The sequence below is a fragment of the Alexandromys fortis genome, unplaced genomic scaffold (assembly GCF_014885135.2).
Source record: "Alexandromys fortis isolate MF-2015 unplaced genomic scaffold, M_Fortis_MF-2015_v1.1 scaffold_125, whole genome shotgun sequence".
NCBI lineage: Eukaryota > Metazoa > Chordata > Mammalia > Rodentia > Cricetidae > Alexandromys > Alexandromys fortis.
The window spans coordinates 682803-707451 of NW_026068026.1; the positions used below are offsets into that span (position 1 = coordinate 682803).

The 24649-nt window shown below is 47.5% G+C and overlaps 1 protein-coding gene across 8 annotated transcripts in view; it reads right to left on the reverse strand.

The window, feature by feature from the left end:
• B4galnt1 (beta-1,4-N-acetyl-galactosaminyltransferase 1) overlaps window positions 1–24104 on the reverse strand; it is a 30464-nt gene extending 6360 nt beyond the window's left edge. The window contains exons 1-8 of one of the 8 annotated variants that reach the window (XM_050163836.1): window positions 23989–24104; window positions 23513–23605; window positions 4480–4580; window positions 2109–2327; window positions 1392–1556; window positions 1182–1288; window positions 733–773; window positions 426–606 (exon numbers count right to left, since the gene is read on the reverse strand). In XM_050163836.1, the coding sequence (XP_050019793.1) occupies window positions 426–606; window positions 733–773; window positions 1182–1288; window positions 1392–1556; window positions 2109–2326 (712 nt within the window). In that variant the 5' untranslated portion in view covers window position 2327; window positions 4480–4580; window positions 23513–23605; window positions 23989–24104. Of the gene's footprint in view, window positions 1–425; window positions 607–732; window positions 774–1181; window positions 1289–1391; window positions 1557–2108; window positions 2730–2809; window positions 3016–4479; window positions 4584–23512; window positions 23670–23988 lie in introns of those variants that run through there. The other 7 variants (XM_050163833.1, XM_050163834.1, XM_050163838.1 and 4 more) reach the window with 7 other exon arrangements.
• Between the last annotated feature and the right edge of the window lie 545 nt (window positions 24105–24649).

A 24649-nucleotide genomic window follows, 5' to 3' on the forward strand; every position in this document is an offset into this window, starting at 1 on the left:
GCAGAGAGGATGGCAGAAGGCCCCAAGGTAGGAGTAAACACAGTAAACCAAACTTTGGAGAAAAGCAGGAAGAGAAAAGGAGGCTGGCAAGGTAAGTGTTGGGCTAGAAACCTATGTGGGCAGTGCACCTCGCTGAAAGGTGCCGGAGGGGATGCCCGAGTCCTCCTGCTCCAGGAAGAGGTCACTTCCTGGAGGCTCAGGGCTGGATTGCCGAACTGAAGCTGGAACACGCCCAAGGCTCTGGTTTCCCACTGGCCTGTTTTGGCCCCAGATAAACAAAGGCTCCTTCTCTCATCCCTGGCACCACTGGCCCACTTGCTACATTCTAGGCCATTGTAGCCACTGGCCCGAGGCCCTCCCACACCCTCTATCATTAGGTTCCTTCTGTTCTTTCAGCCCGCCCCTGCCTCACCCAGGCCTAGTACCTGTGTCTGCTGTGTTGGCCTGGTGGCTTCGACTGCTGTAAGTGACCAGTTGCAGCTGCCGGTTGAGTCTATCCAGGCCTGGGCTGGCAAGGGTGAGATTCGGCTGTCCCTCTCCAGTGAGAGTCACGCCTTCCACGTCCCCTGCCACATCCCAGGTGCCTAGGGAAGCAATCAGGTTCACCTGGCAGAGCGGGAGAGATAGCGGGGTTAGACCCCACTCCACCTCTTGCTCTTTCGATGCCCGCATCTCTCTGGGTGGATCTGTCCCCCTCCGTGCCCACCTGGCCTCTTTGCTGTTTCCTCTCACCTGATACACCTCCTGGGCAGCAGCTTCCTGCAGACTTAGCCCTGGGGGGAGGATGAGGAGTCAAGATCACACAGACAGGCCTGGGTTCTTTCTCATTTTTTCTCCTCTTCCCACCATGCACTGCTTCATGCCATCTCTCCTGCCGAGGCCTAGTACAAAATACCCTAGAGGGACTGCTTTATTTTTTTTAACTCCTTCCCGTCCAAGAGACATTTCTTCCATGGCTGGTCCTGCCTATCCCACAAGCCCTTGTTCAGCTATCAAAGAGGAGATTCCTCTCCACAAACTTCTCAGGTTTCCTGAAATTCCCGGCAACCCTAGAGTCCCTTCTGTCCACACCTCCTGCCTAAGCTCCCTTCTCAGGGATCTTCACCTTTCACCCCATGCCCCCCTCACTCTCCTTCATCCAGACTTCTAACCTGGCTCACCCCCGGACCTTCCTTCCTTACCTGGCACCAGGATGCTCCTGAGAGGCTGAACCTCCACGCCCTGCAGGGGATACTGTAAGGGGGAGTTGGCTGGGGCTATGAGTAGCTGGTCAGTCAGGGACTGGCTTCTGCGGTGGAGAGGGAGGGACAAAAGACAAAGAAAGATCTCTTCCCAAGGGGTCACTAACGACCACCGCTGCCCCCACCCTAGGGAAGGCTTCTCACTGGTACCTTGCAAGGAAGGCCTGGTATTCCAGCTCCCTGGCGACAGAAACAGTCTGCAGCTCCTCAGCGTTAAAGGCTTTAGTGAGGTCAATGACTCGAGCCTGTCTCTGGAACGGGAAGGCAAAGCTCCCTCCCCTGGGTTCACAACTGCAGTTATACGGAGTCAGCAGCCTGAAGCGAGGAGAAAGGGTCTTCAGAGTTCCACCGCCCAGCTCCACTGACCTCACAAAACCCATAGCAGCCCCACACTTGGATCCCTCAACTCTTCCCATCTGGTATCTTTCCCCCTTAAGCACTGCTCTTCAAATAGCCCCCAAGAGGGGACCACAGACCAGCCAGCTCATCCCGTGTATCCGGGCTTTATAGAGGTGTGGAGTAGGGCCAGTTCCTGGGATGTCTACCTAGCCGCCACTCAGGAACCCTTCCGTAATCTCAAGTCTAAATCAAGAAGCCGGCTGTCGCTGGGTGCTCCGCTGCCTGCACTCCTCCTCCCACACCCCAGTGGCGGTGACAAGGTTCAGGAGAGATTTGCCGTCTTGCCCCCCTCCCCCCTAGTTTAAGCCTCGGTCACCCTCTCCACCTCCCGCTTACTGCACCCACCAGTCAGTGCAAAGCAGCAGGACCCTGGGCCCAGCACTGGGGGAAACAAAAGCTCCAGGCACCCTCCCCCCCTCACCCCGGCATGCTGTGCTCTGTCGCCACCTCGCCCGGGTCAGCACTCACCCCACTACTTGCTCCTTGAACCTGACCGGGATGTGTGCATAGCGGGGCTCAGGGGCAAGATCTAGCAGATCGAGCTTCGGGGGACCTTGTGGGGGCGACCACAACGCCAGAGGGTTCGGAAGCCTGGGCGCGTCTCGGGTGCTGGCGTACAGGAGCCCCAGCGAGGCGCAGGCGAGCAGCAGAACTAGCGCATAGAGAGCCCGGCGGCTTAGCCGCATCCTAAAGTGGGGGAAGATGAGAGGTGACCAGCGGCAAGGGGAAGGTGAGGGCTGGGACTCTTGATTTCTCTGCCTTGGAAGGCCACGCAGGTTTCCGAGGCCACCCATCTCCGGTCCGCACGGCGCACATCCCTTCCTTCATGCCCCACGCTGGGGTATCCTGGCCTCCTCTCTTCCCGCTTTTCTGTCACATCTGAGTTTCCGCATAGACCCGAGGCCCCAGCATCGGGACCTGCCACACCTTGGGCACATGGCCCTCAGGGGGCCCCCACCCCCACCCCATCGCCACCCCCACGAGCATCAACCGGGCTGGGGTCCTGCGGAGGGGCGGGTCTACACCTGGCCTGTCAGGGGAAGCACGGCAGCGCGCTCGCGCCCGCGGGTACTCGGCCGCGGTGACCCTCGGGTGGCCTCGGTGCGCCACGGGGACGCCGCCGCTCCTGCCCACAGCTTGCCCGCTGACGAACGTGCCAGCGCACTGACCTGGCTAACGCTCTAAGGCCGCGGCCAGATCGCGGTCCGGGCGGTGCCCGGCTCTCCGCCCCGGCCGGGGGGTCCTCATGAGGCCGGGGAAGGCCTGATGCGGGAGCTGGGCGGGATCCGACAGTGTGGGGGATCCGACTCCTCCCGCCTGCGGACTCCGGGGCTTTGTAGACCGCGGCGTGGGGGAAGTTCGGGACGTTTCCTGCCTGGGAGAACGGAATCGTAGATCCGCCGCGCCCCAGCCCCAGCAACAAAGCCGAGGAGCCCTGGCACCGAGTCGTCCTCGCAGGCAGCAGAGGGCTCAGGCACCCGCCCGGCTCGCACACCGCAGCGCCGCTCCCGGGGTGGATGCGGCAGAGGCTCCGGCTGTGCGCGGGGAAGGCGAGCGCCGCGGCGCCTTCTGGCGGGCGCAGAGGAGATTGTCCCGGCGAGGAGCCCTCGCAGGAAGGTCCCTTTCTCTGCCCCGCATCCCTTCGCCCCCGAGCCGTTAACGGTCCCCGCCATTTCCCTCCTCGCTCAGTTTGTAGCCTGGGGGAGATGATTGGGTGCCATAGGCAGTGGGCGGACAGTGTGTGGTCTAACCTCAAGGCAAGGAAAACTTGAGTAGGAAGGATGGGATTAAGGAAAATTAAGGAAACCAGCCAGCCAAGGAGATAGACACTGCCTAAATTAACAAAGACGGTCACCTCCCTCCTCCCAACACCCAGCAATCAACTGAGGTGAGAACCGTTACAGAAAGGCCTACTTCCCCTAACTTCTTCTCGTACCCATGTAAGAAAATGGTGAAGCGGCAAGTGGTTCTTTCAAACATAGGCCATAGGTGGCTTGACTCCTGACACTGACCAGAATTAAAGTCCTATGCTTCTCAGAAGGATCCAAATTTAACAGAAAAACAGGTAGAGCACCATGGAAAGTGAGTGTGGAGGAGATGATTGGGACCACGGGACAAACTGTGTGCGTCTGCTGGGGAAAAAAGGGGAATCCCATCCTGAAACCAAAATTTTCAGACCAAATACTAAAAGTAAAACTACGAAACCTTTAAAATATATCAAGCACTTTTTTTGTTAACAGTTGGAAGACCTCCGTCAGCAAGAGGTAAAGGGAAATATTTAAAAATATGCCCATATAAAAATACTTGATAGTCGTCAGGGGTGAGAACCAAAATTAGGTTTGAATAAGAGATCCATAAAACAAAAATGCACCTAACCTGTAAGCCCCTTGCCCAACAAATACTTCCCAAGATGCTGGAGGCTGTTGTTCGTGTAAGATAACAAGTTACCTGTTTTCACTTCCCTAAAGAAGCTTGGTTCACACTCAATTGCACGGGAAGTGCTTGAGCTACACTTAGGTGGGCAGTACATAGGCAGGAAGTACATCGGGAGGTAAGCTTGCCTCTCATTAGTCAACGGTGGGAAATTTGGAGCCTTGGCCGTCTGGCCAATGTAGGCCATTTTCTGGGAGCCCTGGAATGGACCAAGGCCGGGTCCATCATCCTGGTCAGTATTTAATTAAAGCTTGCTTTAAATTTGGTTCAAAAATTGTGGTGGTGGTCTTATTCTAACCAGTGGGATTAGTATTTTCTGGAGCCCTCCCACCCACCCAAATTCTAAAGCCAGACCTTCGCTCCAGAACTCCCAGCCTGTGGGGAGGGCACTCGGGAGACACAATACCTTCAGGCTTTTCGAGATTCCAAGGCTGCCTTCAGTTTTCTGGAATATCAGTGAACCGTGTGCTGAGAAAAGCAGCGTCTACTCCGGAGGCCTCCTGAGATCTGCTGAATGTGGCATTGGAAATATTTAATGGAAAAAGGTTGCTATGGCAGATGAGACCACAGCTTCTAGCAGTGACCCCAGGGTCCCCAAAGACACGATGGTACATGATGACTTCACCTGGACTGGGTGATGCTAACCACTGAGAAAAGCTGCCCCATGCCCCACCTGCCGCCAAGGCCCTGCCCAGACTGTGGGCACTGTTGTATTGACCGTTGTGCCCTCTGCCTGGTCAGTCCCCCTAAGTTCCTCACCGGAAAGTCTCTCAGAACTTGGCCATTTTCTGGGAGCCCTGGAATGGACCTAGCCTGATCCATCATCCTGGCCAGTATTTAATTAAAGCTTGCTTTAAATTTGGTTCAAAAATTGTGGTGGTCTTATTCTAACCAGTGGGACTAACACAGGTTTGGTGGCACATGCCCGTAATCCTAACACTGTGGAGGCCGAAGCTGGAGGACTGGGGGGTTTTTTTTGGTCTGGATTACTTTACTGAGAATTTTTTTCAGTGGGGGCTGGGGAAATGACGCAGTAGTTAAGAGCCTTTCTTCCCCATCCAGAGGACCCAAGTTTGATTCCCAGCACTCATGTTGGGTGGCTCACAATTTTCTGTGAGCTCCAACACCAGGGGATTGGGTGCCCTGTTCTGGTGGTCTCAGGCACACAGACACATGTGGCATACGTTCACGGAGGAGATACACACTCATGGAGATACAAAGGCTGAGGATTAAGTTCAGCAATAGGATGCTTGTTCTGAGATTTTTCATATATTGCTCTCCCTACATGTGAAAATCTCATATAAAACACACATATTTTTCATAATATACATGCACAAGTGTTTGTTAGGATGTGGTGGTTTGGACGAGGAATGCCTTCCATCAGCTCAGGTATTGAACTCTTGGTCTCCAGTTGATGACCCTGTTTGGGAAGGTGGTGCAGCCTCGCAGGAGGATGCTCTCATTGGGTGAGGGCTTTTGAGAGTTCCTAGTCTCGCCACACCTGCAGTTCACTCTCTCTGCTTCATTTTTGTCAACTGAGGTGTGGTCTCTCATTTTCCTACTCCTGTTGCTGGGCCTCCCACCACAATGGACTTATATTTCCCAGAAACCACAAGCACAAATACACCCTTTCTTAAGTCATCTTTAGTAATGGATCTTACCATGGCAACAGAAAAGTAACAAATCCACAGGCTAGCCCAGGTTCAAGGAGTCATTAAATATCACCTTTGGGGCCGGTGAGATAGTTCAGCCAGTAAAAGTGCTTGCTACTCAGGTTTGATCTCCGTGTCAACACAGACTCACTCATGATAAAAATAAACTTCTTGATCAGAGTGACAAATTCTAAACTTTCATGATCACTAGTCACCAAAATCTTTTCTTTAAAACTTACCTTGTACTCAGTAAATATTATATATTTATATTTAGTAATTAAATATATATTGGAAAACACTTTAGCAATAATCAAATGACATGCTTCCTTGCTTTCTGGCAGGATCATATACAACTTAATAAAGTCTTACGTTTACTGTAACAAAAATTAGGATTCAACTAATAAAAGATGCCCTGGGATGATGTGAGCTTCTTGGGAGGCTGAAGCAAGAGGATCAGAAGTTTGAGGTTAGCTTGGGCTGCACAATGAGTCTAAGGCACACAACCATCCATAATGCCAGTTCTAGGGGTGCTGACCTCTCTTCTGGTCTCCATGGGCACCAGGCAAACAAATGGTGAGCAAACATACACACAGGCAAAACATTCCTACACCAAAGTCAAGTAAAATAAAACCTCTCAGGCTAGTGAGACGGCGTGGTAAATAAAGACACTTCCATCCAGCCTGAGTTCCATCCAGGGAACTCGGAAGGGCCGCAGACATTCTCAGCTTGTCCTCTGACCTCCACACTGGTGTGTGGCACCTTCACCGGTGTGCACACATGAAAGCACACACTAGTGTAAAAACAATTAAGTTCCCTTTAGAAAGCCTGTTTACGAGAATTTATCACCTACAGAAGGAAGTCTGATAGTTATTAAAAAAAAAAAAAAAGCACCAGTTTTTTTTTGTTTGTTTGTTTGTTTTTCGAGACAGGGTTTCTCTGTGGCTTTGGAGCCTGTCCTGGAACTAGCTCTTGTAGACCAGGTTGGTCTTGAACTCACAGAGATCCACCTGCCTCTGAAGCGCCAGTCTTTATAATCTTGTGTCCAGCCTGTGTTTACATTTCTTAGTTCAAATAACCCCTCATCTCTGTGACTAAATCTTCAACTCCAGAGACTCTTGCTCGATTCAGTTCTTTAGAAAGGAAGGGTGTGCATATCACTGACTTTACCAGTACAAGCAGCAACATTTTTTGTCGAGACAGGGTTTCTCTGTAGCTTTGGAGCCTGTCCTGGAACTCTCTCTGTAGACCAGGCTGTCCCCAAACTCACAGAGATCCGCCTGTCTCTGCCTCCCGGGTGCCAGGGTTAAAGGCGTGCACCAGCACTGCCCAGTGCAGCAATATTCTTAAATATCTTTCCAGGAATAATGAACACTACAGATCTTCCTCTTGCTTTATCTTACTTGATAAAAACTTTGTATCTTCTCTAATATAAATCACCTTGGTTTTTTGTTTTGTTTTTGTTTGTTTGCTTGCTTGCCTGCTTTTTTTGAGACAGAGTTTCTCTGTGTAATAGTCCTAGCTGTCCTGGAACTAGCTCTTGTAGACCAGGCTGACCTTGAATTCAGAGTTCTGCCTGCCTCTGCCTCCCAAGTGCTGGGGTTAAAGACTGTGTCACCACTGCCCGACAATCTCCTCATTTTTTTTTAAAAAATAATTCTGCCAGGATTGGTGGTTCACGAGGTCAGCCTGATCTACAGAATGAGTTAAAGGACAGTCAGGGATACACACGGAGGAAAAAAAGTATTCATTTTATTTGATGTGTGTAAATGATTTGCCTACATGTGTGGCTGTGCACCTATGCAGCTTGGTATCTGAGGACAGATAAGGGCACTGGATTTCCTGGGACTGGAGTTGTAGACAGTTATGAATGGCAATGAGGGTGCTGGGAATCGAACTCGGGTCCTCTGGGAGACAGCCAGAGATCCTAACCATTGGGCCATCTTTCCAGCACTCTCAAGAGTATTTTAAGCTTCTAGTTGGCCAGGCAGTTTCTAAACTCTCAGACTCAAGTGATCTTCCTGCCTTATCCTCTTGAGTAGCTAGGAATACAAACGCTATACTCAGCTAAGAGCATGTTTACAGTAAAATTTAAAATGTATATTTTATTGTCTTTGATATTGTTAAGTATGTTTTATGGCTCAGGGGGTTCACCATTGAGAGATGTGTCCAACTGTCAGTGGTTAAGAGCACTGGTTGCTCTTTCAGAGGTCCTGAGTTCAATTCCCAGCAACCACATGATGGGTCACAACCATCTGTAATGAGATCTGGTTCCCTCTTCTGGCCTGCAGGCATACATGCAGACAGAACACTGAATACATAATAGATAAATCTAAAAAAAAATTTTTTTAAAAATAAGCTTTTAAGAAAGAGTTCAGAAAGACTGCTATGAGTGTGACATGGAGAGTGTGCGCATGTCAGCCATCACAGCCACACTTTATATTTTATTGATAACTAGGTGATTGTTATATCGTACTATAAATTACACAAAGTTATAGAGAAACTGATAAGACAAATGTGAAAACTGGCGAAAGCTAGTGAAACTAGATAGAAGCAGGGGATTACAAAACAGAGAAATTGAGCAAAGGTTGGCCAACGAGATTCAGGAAGACGTTGTTATCATCAACCGGATGCTTGTTACGGCGCTGAGAGAAAAATGCCACAGAACAGAGGTGCTGCCAGGCAGGCCCACCTGTTCATAGCTTCTGGCCAGATATCTGCATGACATAAAGTTGGTCGTTTCTATTTTCAAGTCATAACTTTCCTTCCAAACGTCGGCCTCTTCCTCACCGAGCAACCAGCCCAAGGAACATGTTCCTTTTAGATATTAAATCTGCTCTGGATTCTTCTTCCAATTGCTAAGTTTGAAATTATTTCCAAGTCACTCCTCTCTGGGTGTGGAGATGCACTCCAGAGATGAGGCAGGGGGATGACTGCAGAGGAGGTCACCTGGGGGAGTGGGCAGGTGTGGGCCAGCTGCACATCAGCCAAGGACTAGAACACACCTGGGCAGCAAGGCTTGCCTTTTTCCAGACAGCAGCAGAACTCAGCCCAGAAACTCAGCAGGCAGGCATTCTGGAGACAGCGCCCGGCCTCTGGAAATGCTCAACTCTTGCTTGCAGCAAAATGGAGGCAACAAATGCAGAATCTGCTGTTGTTTCTTCTTTTTCAGCTTTTTTTTTTTAGGGCGAGCATACAAAACAACTAGTTTGTGTCATTTTCTTCCCCCCCCCTTTTTTTTTTGAAACGGTATCTCTGTGTAGCCCTGGCTGTCCTGGAACTCTCTGTAGACCAGGCTGACCGCAGACTCAGGGATTTGCCAGCCTCTGGCTCGAGTGCTGGGATTAAAGATGTGAGCCACCATGCATTGCGGCATTTTCATACATTTCTGTCCTTATACTTTGTCCTCGTTCATTCTGTCCCCTCTGACTGTCCTTCCGTTCCCCTCTCCCACAGATAATCCCCCCTTTTCTAATTCTCCATCCTATTTTTTATAGAAATTTTACTAATTTTTATGATGATAAACTAATTATTAGCCAGGAAGACAATCTGACATGAATCTTCTACCATCTGTATAATTTTGAAATAAAAGATTGGTGCGCAGCCGGGCAGTGGTGGCGCACGCCTTTAATCCCAGCACTCGGGAGGCAGAGGCAGGAGGATCTCTGTGAGTTCGAGACCAGCCTGGTCTACAAGAGCTAGTTCCAGGACAGGCTCCAAAACCACAGAGAAACCCTGTCTCGAAAAACCAAAAAAAAAAAAAAAAAAAAGATTGGTGCGCCCGCCTGGCAAACTGGGGGTCTCAGTTGTTCAGATGCTGATTTAGGCCGTTTGCTTGAGTGGATTTTGCACAAGCAATTAAAGCCTTTTCAGCTGATTCTCTATTTAGCCCCATGCTAGGCACGTGCTCTGCTGAGTGCTGAGGTACCTGGTGCAGGACAAGACACTGTGGAGGCACATCCAGCCTCTGTTCTTGCTGAGTCTTTTTAGGTTTGTCCAGAGAATTTGCTCTCCTTGATAGGAAGCCCCAAGGAAAAATTACGCAACTCTATTCTAGGAACCTGAGATCAAGATGCTCCTGCTAACTTAGCTTCTGGTGAACTGCTGGCTTGCGCAGGACTTCCCTCTGCAACCGCTGAGTGAGATACCAGGATGGGGTTTTGTCTTCAAAAACCTCTTCTTTTAAACGCTCGGTGCTACACATGGATCCAGAACACCAAGTGTAGTCCCAGTTGGCTGGAACAGAGACTGTTGACTGTCCACAAACTGTCTGAGTGGCCATCTCTGGCGGGCTCCCATACTCTCTAGTGACCCTGCCTCCCTTAGGGTGTTTCACTAAAGGCTATTCTTCTGCCTTAGACTTCTGGAGTAACTACAGGCCTTGCTCTAACACCAGCAGCCAGAGTCCATGACTTGACCTTAATTTTCACTGTACTGCAGTTAGGGAACTTGTTAAAAGAATTACGCTCTACTGGTGGGTGTGGACCAGGGGGGAGGGGAGCTCTGAGCTGCAGGGTCAGTACATCTTGCTTTGTTTTTTCTAGGGTGAGAGGTCAAACACGGTTTCCCACTACCACACGTTCTGCTATTGCGCTTTCTACCCCTGGGGGAATGGCAGAAGCCAGCAAATCCTAAATCCAATGGTTGAACCTTGTTCTGGGAACAAGTAAGTAAGAATTATCTTTTAGATTAAGAATTCACCAAAGTGATTCACATCCTAGTCAGCTTTCCAAGTCCTCTTTGTCAGCATGCCCCTGCCACCTGGAGTGTGTGGCTGTGCGCAGTTGGGCTAATGCTAATACATATCCCTTTGCCTCAGTTACTTCACGGACAATTCTACTTACATTCCAAAAACAAGGGTAGCCTGAGGTTTCTGGGGTTTTCTGTTTATCAAAGGAGAGAGACCCCGAGTGCTGGTGAGGTCTACCTGCCAGCAGCCCCCCATTCCTCAGAAAGATGGAAACCTATTTAATCTCTTCTCGATTTAATTTTGGTATGTCTCATGTGTCTAGAAATTTATTTATTTCATCTACATTTTCAGGTTACTAGAATATGTTTTTTAAAGTACTCCCTAAAGATTCTTTGTTTTATTAGAATCTGCAGTAATCCCCTTTTCATTCCTTTTGTGTGTGTGTGTGTGTGTGTGGCTTTTTGAGACAGGGTTTCTCTGTAGCTTTGGGGCCTGTCCTGAAACTAGCTCTTGTAGACCAGGCTGGCCTCGAACTCACAGAGATCCGCCTGCCTCTGCCTCCCGAGTGCTGGGATTAAAGGCGTGCGCCACCACCGCCCGGCCTAATTTTATTTTTTTATAATTTATTTCATTTTCTTTTATGTGCATTAGTGTGAGGGTGTCTGATTTCCTGGAACTGAGTTATAGACAGGTAGGTATGAGCTGCCATGTGGGTGCTGGGAATTGAACCTGAGTCCCCTGGAATGGTAGATGGTGCTCTTAACCACTAAGCCATCTCTCCAGCCCCTCTAAATTTTATTAATATGAGTCTTCCCTCTGTTCTGGGGTTAATTTGGCTAGGGAATTGTTAACTTAGTTTAATTTCCCAAGTAACCAACTCTGCAGGATTAATTCCATGTGATTGTTCTTTGTTTGAGACAGGGTCTCAGAGGATCCAGGCTTTTGTTGTCTGTTGTTTCTGTCGTTGTTGTTTGTGACAGAGTCTTACTATGCAGCTCCATCTAACCTAAAACCATCTCGGTAGAGCAGACCGGCTGTGAACTGACAGAGGTCCACTGGGGTTAGGTGCCCGGCTCATGCCTCGTTCTGAAGCCTGAAGCCCGGGCTCCATGTGTGCCAGGCCAGCATCCTCCCGCTGTTCTACATCAGCCAATCAGTCATGGGGTCTTTATGGGTGAGTTTAAGAGATTTCACATTTACTGTCATCACTGAGAGAGTCTACTAATGTCTGTAGTTTTGCTGATTGCCTGGGTTGTTTTTCCCTCCGCTCTGAGCAGCAGGAGATTGTTGGTGTTCTATGTTGAACGCCTTTGGTTCCTGGCTAGCTCTCCTTTGTCCCTCTATCCTCTCAGGAGATTTTTCTTTCCTGATGTGGCAAGACGAGGATCTTTCCTCCTTCCGTGTGTGTGTGTGTGTGTGTGTGTGTGTGTGTGTGTGTGTGATCTTCCTTTGTGTATCTCCTGCATGACTCATTCATGAGTTGCCTTAGTTTGTACTTGTCTTGAAATGTCTGCTTCTCCATCAAATTTGAAAGGTGGCTTGGGTGGATGTAGCGATCTTCGTTGGCGGCTATTTACTTTCAGGATATGAAATAGGGCATTATATAGCTCACTGCCCATTTCCTGGCAGTTACTGTTGCTGCTGAGAGATTAGAAGTAGTTCTTGCTGTGAGATGTCCACCAGAGAAGACTTTCTTGGACCTGGGTTTAAGCCATTAGAAAAGTCTTTATTATCCAGCTGGTGACTACACTGGGCATGTGGGATCCCCCAGTAGCCCCGAGACTTTCTCACCATGAGCTTTAAGCACAAAAACTATATCCTGCATTGACATATTTCAGCTAGCAAAAACAGTTGACCAGAAGTGGAAAAAGAAGCCAAAAAGCAAGGTTAGTACATTTAGAGACGTTTCCAGAGCTATGGACTGTGATGGATTAGGTCTTTGTTCTCATCTTGTCAGGTGGTGCTGTCCACGTGCTGGGTTTCATGGCATGAATGGTTCTTCCATCATGGAGTCAGTTGTGCTAAGGTCTGTGACTCTACCAAGGTCTGGGGCTCAGCTACGGGCCCTGCTGGTTCTGTGGACATGGCTCAAATCACGGACTCATCTAGGGACAAAGGGTTATATTGTCTTTTTAGCATTCACAGTTTAACAGAATATATTCGCTATTTTCCAAAGATAAGTAGGCAGTTGAGAAAATCAGGGTCCTATAGAGAGAGCTAGGATCAAAAGGATGAATGGTCCAGCCATGGTCCAGCAAGAGTAGTGTGGTTTACCAAGGGGATCTAGGAGAGCAATAATTGACACTAGTTGTCAGATTTTTCACATTTTAAAATTATTATTGAAGGTTATTTTTTTACTATGGCTAAATTGTTTTTCCAATTATCCCTGATTGATTGGCATAGAAGCAACAGCTTCTTAGCATCATACAGAAACCTCCTTGTCTCATAAAGAAGTGGTCCAGCTAGCCCTGTGTGATTCTAGAGAATCATCACAGCTAAAAAATCTAAGTGGGGCCAGATGGTGATGGCGCCGGCAATTAATCCCAGAAATTTTATCCCAGCCTTTAATCCCAGCAATCAGGAGACAGAGACAGGAGGATCTCTGTGAGTTCAAGGCCAGCCTGGTCTACAAGAGCAAGTTACAGGACAGGCTCCAAAACTACAGAGAAACCCTGTTCGAAAACAAAACAAAAAAAAGAATCTAACTGGGCTTCCAGATGGGAAGCAGAATTTTCTAGATGGCTCTGTTCTATGTCTCCTTGAGCACTGGGTCCAACTGCAGTGGAGCCCACGATGATACCTGCCCCAACCAACAGGGGAAGGAGAGCAGGGACAGCTCACTGTGCACAGGGAAGTCTGGAACTAGGTTTAGGTGGGCCCTGGTCTCTTTTTTATTATAGATGAACACTTGTAGTATAACATGTATGAGGACACAAAGGGATGGCTTCTCTTCCAGTGTAAACAATTCAGAAAACACACAATTGGTTAAGTCACTAGTGCAAAAAAAAGTCTCAGGTAGTCTCTGAGGACTGGAAATCCATTTGACCAACACTCTTAGAATTAGCCTGCTGTGTACAGCTATAGGAACCTGCATAGGGGGAACGGTTTAGAGGGTATTTTGGTGACATTAAACAGGCATCCTTTCCCTGGAGGTCCCCAAGGTGAGCTTAGACTGGGCCCATTTACAGCTGTTAGGGTTGGAAGTGCAACTTACTGTCTGACTGAAACTTTCCAGTTCCGACAAAATATGTGGGCTTGGGGTCCAGGCGTAGTCAGCAGTTCTGACCTATGTTGGTAGAGGGCAGTTAAAGAATGGATATACACCCTTCTAGCATCCTGAACCCTGAGGGACTGGCTTCCGCTGCCTCCTGGACCTTTATCTTTGAGGTTACCAAAGGAATTCCTGGGGGAAATTGGAGTTTTAGGGGTTGCCTTCTTAGAGTGCTCGCTGGTCAGTTTGGGCCATGGGCTGGATCACACTAAGTGCACGTTTCTTTTCTGTGGGGAAATTGCTGCCTGGACCTGGACAATTTTGGGGTGGATCTGGACTACTTAAGTATAATTTGACTCCCCAGGTTCTACCAATTCTCCAGAGATGATTTTGGCTTCCTACCAGGCCCTAACCTGTATGGTCATGGGATTTCATTGCTGCGACCACACAGGTACTATGAAGGCATTGGTGTGCCCCCCAGGAGGACTCTGTTGGTAACCACACTGAATGCAATGGTTTTTGCCTAGCTTCTTGCAGCTCTGGAGGCTGTTGGGTAGGCAGGTATGGTACAGGGTAGATTGGAGCCCCTTCCCTTTACTGGTGGACCCATAACCCCAGGGGCACGGTGCTGTGGGACAATGCACCCAGCCACTTATATTTTAAATAAACGCTGATTGGTCAGTAGCCAGATGGGAAGTAGAGGTGGGACAATGAGAATTCTGGGAAGAGGGAAGTTTCAGTCTGCAGCTGTCACCCAGACACAGAGCAAGCAAGATGTGACTGCCTCACTGAAAAAGGTACCAAGCCACATGGCTAACACAGACAAGAATTATGGGCTAATAAAAGTTATGAGTTAATAAGAAGCCTGAGCTAATAGGCCAATCAGCTTATAATTAATATATGCCTCTGTGTGTTTATTTGGGACTAAATGGATGTGGGACCTGGTGGGACAGAAACCTTGGGCAACAGCATGGTCTTCCCCAGCAGGGGGCAAATCACCCCCCCCCCAGGAGCCTCTGGATGTAATATTTTGCAGAATTCTACTTGGAAGGTGGGTTGGGTGTCAGTGTGAGCTCTGTGGTTCTGGTTTTTCGTAGTTCTCATACCTAAGGTCCTGGCTTATGGGGGTTTGGGACCCTTTCTAAGTGGAGACAAAAACAAAATAGGACAACCATATTTATATGGTCTGTGTCAATCTTATCTTTAGGGGGACTAGGGGACCCTGGTGACAACACATTTGTCATTATTTCTCAGCTGGGTGTGCTGAGTGCACAGGGTGACATCAGCGATTGTCACTGTTGCTTTGGGTAGGGATGTTCTTTGCCCATAAAAGGTCACCAGGCTGGAACCCGTGGGCAAGTTCAGACACAGGCAAGGGTTCAGCCTCTTGAGCCGTCTGATGGATATCCCTGGGTCTGTGGCACAACCTGTACAGACTCCAGGAGGGAATGGTTAGTCACCCATATGGATATCTCTATATGGGGTGCAGCTGGTCCTGGGGGGGGGGAAAGGTTGGCCCCAGTTTTGCCTGTCTCAAAGGCATATTTTAAAGTTTTGTTTTGGAGTTTTTTTTTTTTTTTAATTTATCCTTTAATCCATCCTGAGCTTTGTGGCCAACAGGTATAGTGCAGTTTTTAATCAACAGGCAAGGCTTTTGTCAGACTTAGGAAGACCTTGACCATGAAGGCTGGGCCATTGTGGGATCCCAAATCTAGAAGTAATATCCGGGTCTGAGCAACTCAGCAGCTTTAATTGTCCCCAGATGGGTGGCCTGGTGGAGTTTGGCCACCATCTGTCTTCTGATAACGGCAAGAACTACCGCCCCTTTGCCTCCTGTTTGGCATCTTTCCTTTTCGTATACTTGGTTTCTTTGTGTAGGTTAAGTTCTGGGGCCCAGCTTTGGGCAGTGTAGCCCGTGTCTGGAGAGGGCTGCCTTCCGGGTGGCCAGAACTGCTGTCCTGTCCCTTGTGCCTCTGGGGATTTCCTTTTTTGATATTTTTTTCTGGCTTAAGTTAAGGAGCCATCCGTTGCAGCATCAGGGAATTACCTCTGCCTTGTGCCCCGTCTGGCTGATAACACTAGTTTAGCTGCTGCCTTGAAGGCGCTCTGTTGGCTTATCGTTCGGCGGCAGACTGGCTGCCTGGGCAGATGGTTGAAGCTTTACAGAATCAGATATGAGGCTGGTCCAGAAGTGTCTGACCGTTATTTGGCTCAGCATTTAAGGGACCTGGCTGCATTTGCAGAGGACCTAGATTCAATTCGCAGCCTTTTTAAAATTTAATTTTAGAATTATTTATTTTATTTTATAGTATGAGTGTTCTGCCTGAATGTACAGCTGTGCTCCATGCGCATGCCTGGAGTGGACCTGTGCTCCATGCGCATGCCTGGTGTAGACCTATGCTCCATGCGCATGCTTGGTGCCAACAAGCTCAAATAAGTGTGTCGAATCCCCTGGGACGGGAATTACAGATGTTCTTAGCCCCCATGTATGTTCAGGGAACCAAAGTTAGGTTCTCTGCAAGAGAAGTAGCGCTCTTAACTGCTGAGCCACCTCTCCAGCCCACTCTTCTCTTTCTTAATAACGTCAGACCTAGTAACAGTAGCAAAAACATTTAGCAATTTACTTGGAGACACTTATTCTTTATTATCAGCTATGTAGATTTCCTCAGACTAATCCTATTGACTGCTGGGCTGTCCACTGGGAACAAGGACCAACAAGAGTCAGAAAACAATCCTTTTCCAAAACATCTGACTTTGAAGGCTCTCCCTCGGATAGCTTTCATGATCTCAGGGGAATCCAAGTTCTCTTTAGAACACAGTGGGTGCATTCTGTAAAATACACCTCAAACGGACCCATCATGGATGTCTAGTATCTGATACAGGAGATGCATTGTAGCCTAAGACTATACACATGGGGCAGAAGAAAGTACCCCAAGACAAGTGGACCCCAAATAGCAAAGAAAGGATAAAGGAAGTAACTCCATTTCTCTTCACAGAAAGTGTTTCTATCTTACCACCAGACAAAGAGGAAAAAATCCAGCTGTAGCCAGAAACACCAAAAAGATGGTGCCTGGATCCCCTCTAGCCAGCCCTTCACCACCCTGAGCAGCCACTGTTGTGGGGCACTGTTGCCATCCCGTGTTAGGGTAGAACTCGTGACGTTTTGGCTTATGAGAACCTATCAGCCCCCTGCTTTTGCTGGCCTGTCGTCTCCACCAAGGTCATGCGTACCCCCTCAAATTATAGGCCACAACCAGTCTTCTCTCCCTTAATTATATGCTGTTCAGCTGGCCACAGCAACGAGAAAATTAACTAGCACCAAAAATTGAAATTAAGAAGTGGGCCCATGCCAGGCGATGGTGGCGCACGCCTTTAATCCCAGCACTCGGGAGGCAGAGGCAGGCGGATCTCTGTGAGTTCGAGACCAGCCTGGTCTACAGAGCTAGTTCCAGGACAGGCTTCAAAGCCACAGAGAAACCCTGTCTCGAAAAACCAAAAATAAAAATAAAAAAAAATAAATTAAAAAAAAAAAAGAAGTGGACCTGTGGGGCTGGAGAGATGGCTCAGTGGTTAAGAACATTGCCTGCTCTTCCAAGGGTCCTGAGTTCAATTCCCAGCTACCACATGATGGCTCACAGCCATTTATAGTGAGATCTGGTGCCCCTTCTGGTGTGCAGGCATACATGCAGGCAGAACACTGGATACATAATTAATAAATAAATCTATCTTTAAAAAAAAAAGTGTACTTGTTGACATGATGGAACTCACCATGTAGCTCTTAGCATTTGGAACTGCTTGCTGGAGGGAATGTGGAGGGTTGCAAACTGAGCTGGAAAATCCCCAGAACTCTGTGTGTAGCGTTTAATAAGCTGTTCTTGTGGAAGTCTGGATCAGAAACACTGAGAGAAAGGTGAGCACCTGGCCTGGCCCGTGAGGTTTCAGATGGGCACAAGAAGGGTTTAGGATGTGTCTTAGCAGCCAAGCACTGACCTTCACACATGGGACTCTGTGCGACCTCTAGCAAAGCTCTTTTTAAGGTTCCACATTTAAGTGAGAACATATGATATTTGTGATTCTATATCTGGCTTATTTAACATAATATCTTCCAGTTCCCTCCATGCGTCTGTAAATGACAAACTACCCTTTGTTCTTTTTCTTGAAAAAGTTTTCATAATACATCCTATATAAATATATTTATTATTATATATGAATATGTATATTGAGGTATGGTCTCTTGATACATCCCTGACTGTCTTGGTATTCGCTTTGTAGACCAAGATGGCCTAGTACTAACAGAGATACACCTTCTGCTTCCAGAGTTCTGGGATTAAAAATGTCTGCCACCACCCCCACCTCATACAATGTATTTGCTCATGCTTTCCCCTCCCCCATACTTTCATTATTTTGTGAACAAATACTATGCAGTAGATTTTCCACTGTCTTCTCACCAGCTGATAGATATATAGTTTAATTCTGTATCTTGGCTATCGTGAACAGTGGCACAATCACCATGTGAAGGTTAGTTATTACCGTCATTGCTTTTTCAGTATAAGCCAAACAGTGGGATTTCCGGGTGATATTCTAGTTAGTAATTTAAAATACTTAGCAAAATAGCTAGGTATGAATTATACTTATGACAAAAATGAAACTGATTATTGTTGCTTGCTCACGTGCCTCAACTTTGAAATTTTTAAAAGAGATTTAAAGTGCGCGTGCGTGCATGTGTCTGTGTGTGTGTGTGTGTGTGTGTGCGTGCATGTAAGTGTGTGTTGCCTGCATGTATGTGTGTGCTCCACATAAGTGCCTGGTGCTCTAGGGGATCAGAGAGAGTGTTAGTTCCTCTGGAACTGATCTTAGGTGGTTGTGAACCATCTGGCTGCTGAGAATTGAATGAACCTGGGCCCTCAGCAAGAGCAACAAGTGCTCTTAACCACTGAGCCAGCTCTCCAGCACCCCCAACCCCCTTCGTTTTCTTTACCTCATTCTGAGTGAAACAGAGACAGACAGACAGAGATGAGGAAGTGGAGAGGGAGAGGTAAGTGTTGGAGGGTAGTTTGGGGGAATTTATTTTGGCTCTAACTTTCCCCAGGATTTTGAAATCACTTCACTTAGTGTGAAAAAAAATTTGGAGCCAATTTCTATTGTTTTCAGAGATAACATACTCTTTGGTGACAGCCAGGGCTCCTGAGCGGGAGCAGACATGGTAAACCAGTTTGGGGAACACAGAGGAGGTTTGCATTCAATCTTACTTAAACATTTAAAAGGCAGTCAATATTGATTCAGGGCCTATTTTGTTCCAAGTATAGAACATGAACTTTCCATAAATATTTAATTTAGTTATCACAACTTCATGGATCAGGGACTTTTGGAAAAAAAAAATGTTTACAGGGTGGGGAGATGTCAAGGAGGAGGGAGAGAGAGAGAGAGACTCACCATCCCTGTAGCCTGAGCCTGGCTGGCTGATATTGAGCAGGTTGGCCTTTCAGCTCAGAGATCTTCCTGCCTCTGCCCCTGCCTCCTGAGTGCCCGGAGTTAAAGGCTGCACCAACATACCTGCTCCTCTCCACTCTTCGTGTATGTTACTCTTATTTCTTCACACTTCCTCTTTTGCTGTTCCCTGTTGCATTTGGGGCAGCTTCCTCTGACTCTTATTTCAATGAGCTTACCTTCGACCAAACCTAAACTACTCTTGGTGTTTTTCAAAAGGAAACATAAAAGGAAATCGTGATCTAGGACAGGTGATTCACACAGTAATACGAGCGCTCAGGAGGCTGACCTCAAAAATATTTACATCTAAGGATTATCTCAAATTTGATGCCGGCCTGGGCTACACCGTGAGTTCCACGACAGCTTGGGCTACAGAGTAAGAAAGAGTCGGAATAAAATTCCGCAGTAAAATATAGCGAACCCCATCTCCTGTCAATGCTTTAACAATGGAGATAGTTTAATTTTGTTTCCTCTGTGCTCCAACACTTCCTCTTAGATGTCCACAGGATTGCTTACTGAAAATTCCTGGCGTGCCTAGTCTTCCGCGACGGCCCCTCCCAGTCTCAGGAGTTCTTTCCTTAATAACGAATGCATTCCCTGTGCTCAAATAGTGGATCGACACATTCCGGGCATCATACCGTTTCATAGGTAACCCCTGTGGACCACGAAGGGTTGCGGCCATCATAACCAGTATCTGCAGTATCTGTAACATTGTTCTTGTTTGTCCCTGATTACATTCTTGTGTTGTTATTTAACACAGACATCTATTTCTCATGTTTCCTGTAAACTGATGTTATTTTTAGAAGTTTTTTTTTTTTTTAAGTGTTCTTTGCTGACAACCCTAATTTCCTTTCAGATCACATATTACAGTGGGAACCCTGGCTGTTACCTTCCTGGTGTTCTGTTGTTTAATGTATTTATGCAAATAGTATCTTTACAGGGTGCCACCTTCACAGTTCCTTGAACCTCTTACTCAATACATTGGCAGGCAGTGGTAACTGTTGCCAGGTCAGTTCTTTCATTAGGACCAGAAAATACAGGTGAAGTATAATGAATTCCTGTGTCTGAAATCCGAGATGCCCTGAAATCCAAACTTTCTGGCACTAAGTTTTCAAACTGAAAAAATTCTACAGATAGTGACTCAGTGGTTAAGAGTGCTGGCTGCTCGTGCAGATGATGTAGGTTTGATTTCCAACACCCACATGGCCACTTATAGCTGGTCCAGGATCCCCTCAAACCCACTGAGACAACCACCCGTAGAAACTTCAAAGTTTTCTGTGTTTTGCTTCATGTCTCATGTCTTTCTGTGAGTGGGCCCAGGAACCATAAGTGCCTGTAGATGATCTAGGTGTATGCGTGGAAAGATCGTAGGTGGGGCGCCTGGAGGAGGCGTCCCCAGGGCCCTTCTGCAGAGGGTGGTTCCCTATGGTGAGACGCCAGTAGCAGTCTTATTTTGATAGAGGGGCAGGTCACACCCACAAAATAGATTGAAGCTGTCGTCTTTGGTTTGGCGCCATTGTCCTGTGTGCCTGTGTGTCGTTGTGTTTTTGTCCGGACTTACAGACTGACGCTGACGATCTGGGACAGACTCAAATCATGACTTCTTTGACTTTGATATTGGGATCACTTACAGGACTTTAGAGATAGGGCCATAAGCATAAGGATATATTTTCCTAAAAGGGATAAGACAAATAATCTCTACACGCTGCCTTAAACATTTCAAGAAAAGGAGTCAGCCTTGGCCCCAAGCCCGAGGCTGCAGGGCAGCATGCTTGTGTGGATGGGTGGCTGGGTTATACACACTTGTTGTTACAATGTAGCAAGGGTGCCAGCCACAGCTGTAGGGGACTGACTGCCCCAATAGGATTTCAAACACTGAACAGAATCTGGGGTTAACTGCTGTGGCTGGAGAGGTTAGCAATCCTTCTCCCCATGCAGCATACCACCCTGCCCCCTGCCATGCTAGTGGATGAGTTCTCTCCGCCCGCCCGCCCTGGGGCTGCAGGCCTCAACTTATGGTCAAACCTGACCAAGGTTTGGTTCTGTGGGTCAAGACTCTAGCTATAGGTGTTAAGCTGCAATGGCTGTGTTGTGACACTGTAGCCAGACTTCCCTCCACCGGAGCTGCTTTGGTCATTCAGATTCAATGTGTTATAAATATCACCCCCACCCCACCCTCACGCCAGAGAAAATCCTTTTCCCAAGGTCAGACATTTAGACAAAAGCCTCCATCCCTTTAGGGGCTTGAAGAAAGTTCCTGCCTGATTGAAAAGGGGGTCACCTGTTCTTCCATTAACAGAGGACTAGTGCCAATTAACTTGTCAAGGTCAATGCTATTCCCCCCCCCCTTCCCCCAGGACTCCACAAATTCTCTTTGGGACCTGTTGTGGGACCTTTGTACGCTGTGTGAAGGCAGGAGGTTTAGACGGGATTTCTGAGGCACCAAAGGAAGAGGAGGAGGAGTCTAGGTTCACAGGAGATAACAGAAGACATGGAGAGGAAGCAGGAGATGAAGGATGGAAGAGAGGTAACCCCATGGGATGTGACAGACCGTAGACTAATAAAAATGGGTTTATTGAAGTTATAAAAGCTAGTTAGGCTAGGCAGTGGTGGCACACGCCTTTAATCCCAACACTCAGGGAGGCAGAGGCAGGTGGATCTCTGTGAGTTCAAGGCTAGCCTGGTCTACAAGAGCTAGTTCCAGGACAACAGGCTCCAAAGCTACAGAGAAACCCTGTCTCAGGAAAAAAAAAAAAAAAAAGAAAAGAAAAGAAAAAAAAAGCTAGTTAGGAACAATCCTAAGCTACAGTCGGAGCTTCCATAAGTCTCTGCATCACTATTTGGGAGCTGACTGCAGTACAGAAATAGGGCTCATTGTAGGAACCTATGCTCTCAGGCACCTGAACTGATATATTCACACACACACACATATACATAATTTAAAAAAATTAAAACAGGGTAAAGGGGGCTGGAGAGATGGTTCAGCAGTTAAGAGCATTGCCTGCTCTTCCAAAGGTCCTGAGTTCAATTCCCAGCAACCACATGGTGGCTCACAACCATCTGTAATGAGGTCTGGTGCCCTCTTCTGGCCTTCAGGCATACACGCAGAANCAGCAACCACATGGTGGCTCACAACCATCTGTAATGAGGTCTGGTGCCCTCTTCTGGCCTTCAGGCATACACGCAGAAAGAATATTGTATACATAATAAATAAATATTTAAAAAATAAATAAAACACTCGGTGACTTCTTCAAAAAACAACAACAGGGTAAAGGGGCCTTGGAGTTGGCACAGAACACATTCAGACACCAAAGTCTCAGCACAAAGGAGATTTATTTATTAAGATAGGGAGGCAGGGTGGCCGAACCTGAATTGGGCAGAAGCAGCAAGTGGCTCAGCAGGTGGGATTTTTAAGGAGAAAAAAGGAAAGTCGAGGCTAGGCTAGGACAGGTTGGTAGGTTTTGATTGGGCTTGTCAATTAGGGTAGTCAAATGGGGGGTCTTTGATTGGGCATGTTAATTATGATAGCCAAATGGGAGACTTGGACATACTTATTAGGGTAGCCAAACGAGGAATTTTGATGCTGGCCCTTGGTATTTTGATAAGTGGACCTCAAGAATGAGTTAGGCATGAGGAAGTGGTCACATAGGACTTTAGTGGTTTAGCCCAAGAGAGAAGTAGGGAAGGGAAGGATGCAATCAGCATGTTGGGGCCTGCTAGAGCCCTTCACACAGGATGCTGGGGAAATGGCTCGACAGTTAAGAACACACACCAAGTTCAGTCTCCAGCTTCCACACCAGAGGGCTCACAGTCACCTGCAGTTCCCCCTCCAGAAGAGCTTGTGCTTCTGGCGTGAGCATATATGAACACATACCCACACATACACACATAATTAAACATACTAAAGCAAATTCTAAACAAAGCTTAAAACATCTTTAAAAAGAAAACAAAACATAGGTGCAGAAAAATATTGTAGAAAATTACCTCAAGACAAGTGAATAAAACATGTAATACATAGGGAACTTCATGTTTAGACTCCGCTCTCATGCCCAGAATATCTCATTATAGATCTTCAAACATTTCAAAGTCTGAAATCTGTAATGCAGCTATCCCAAGCATCTCAGACACTCGTCCCCCTTTGCCTGTAATTGCCTGTAAATACCCCTTTCCTATGAGAAATAATTGCCTCTTGGACTAATTCAGTTACTTAAACCAGTCTTCTGTTTGCTGTTGTTGCTGCTTCCTTTTTCTTTGTGTATTGGGACAAAATCTCATGTAGCCCAGGTTAGCCTCCAGCTAATATGCAGCCGTCTTTGTTAGGGTTTACTATTGCTGTGGAAGAAAGACACCATAACCACGGCAACTCTTATAAAGAAAACATTCAATTGCGGCAGTGGCTTACAGTTTCAGAGGTTCAGTCCATTATCATCATGGCGGCGAGCATGGCGGCACCCAGACAGACGCGTCACCAGAGGACTAACTGGGCTTCCTGGATCTTGCAGGCAACAGAAGTCAACTGAGATACTGGTCAGGATTCCAACCATAGAAAACCTCAAAGCCCGCCCCACAGTGACACACTTCCTTCAACAAGGCCAAACCCACTCCAACAAAGCCACATATCCTAATAATGCCCCTCCCTATGAGATTGGGGGGGGAGGGCAATTCAGTTCAAACTACCAGAGTCCACTCCCTGGCCCCCGTAAGCTTGTAACAGTATCAGAACGCAAAAATGCATTCAGTCCAACTTCAAAAGTCCCCGTAGTCTATCACAGTCTCAACAATGTTTTAAAGTCCAAAGTTCAAAGTCTCTTCTGCAATAAATGCAGTCTCTTTACTGTAACTCCCTATAAAATCAAAAATAAAAAGTAGATCACATACTTCCTGTTGAAGCAGGAAGGCAACCTTGGTGGGTTGGAATCAAGGGGCCAAAGTCATACCACTACCACACAAGAGAATCCACGTGGGAGGTGTACTGGGAGGAGGGAGGCTGCAGAGGCTGCCTCAGAGTGAGAGAGAGAGGAAAGGGTGAGATGCCGGGATATACTGTGTGCACACAGGGAGTGGCTGACACACAGAGGAGCGGCTGTAGCAGATGACGTATCCTGCCAGGTCCCTGAGAGCACACCGGCACAAATGCCTGAATACTAACACTTCCAACATACAAAGGCACGGCATATACATAACCATTCCCAACATAGGGAAGGGAGCACAGTGAGGAAATGCTGGACCAAAGCAAGACTGAAAATCAGTTGGGCAAACTCCAAACCCTGCATCTCCATGTTCGATATCTGAATTGCTCTTCTGATCTCCAAATCCATTCAACTTTATTTACTACAACACACTTCTTTTTCTTGGGTTGTTTCCACTCCCTGTTAGCAGCTCTCCTTACAGGTATCCCATGACTCTGGCATCTCTAAGATCTTGGGTTCTCCAAGGCAATCCAGGGTTCAAGTACACAGCTTCATGCAATGACCTCAGGGACACCCCTGACACATACCTGGCCTTAGCAGCTTTCTTTGGGGACGGAGGCAAATTCCAT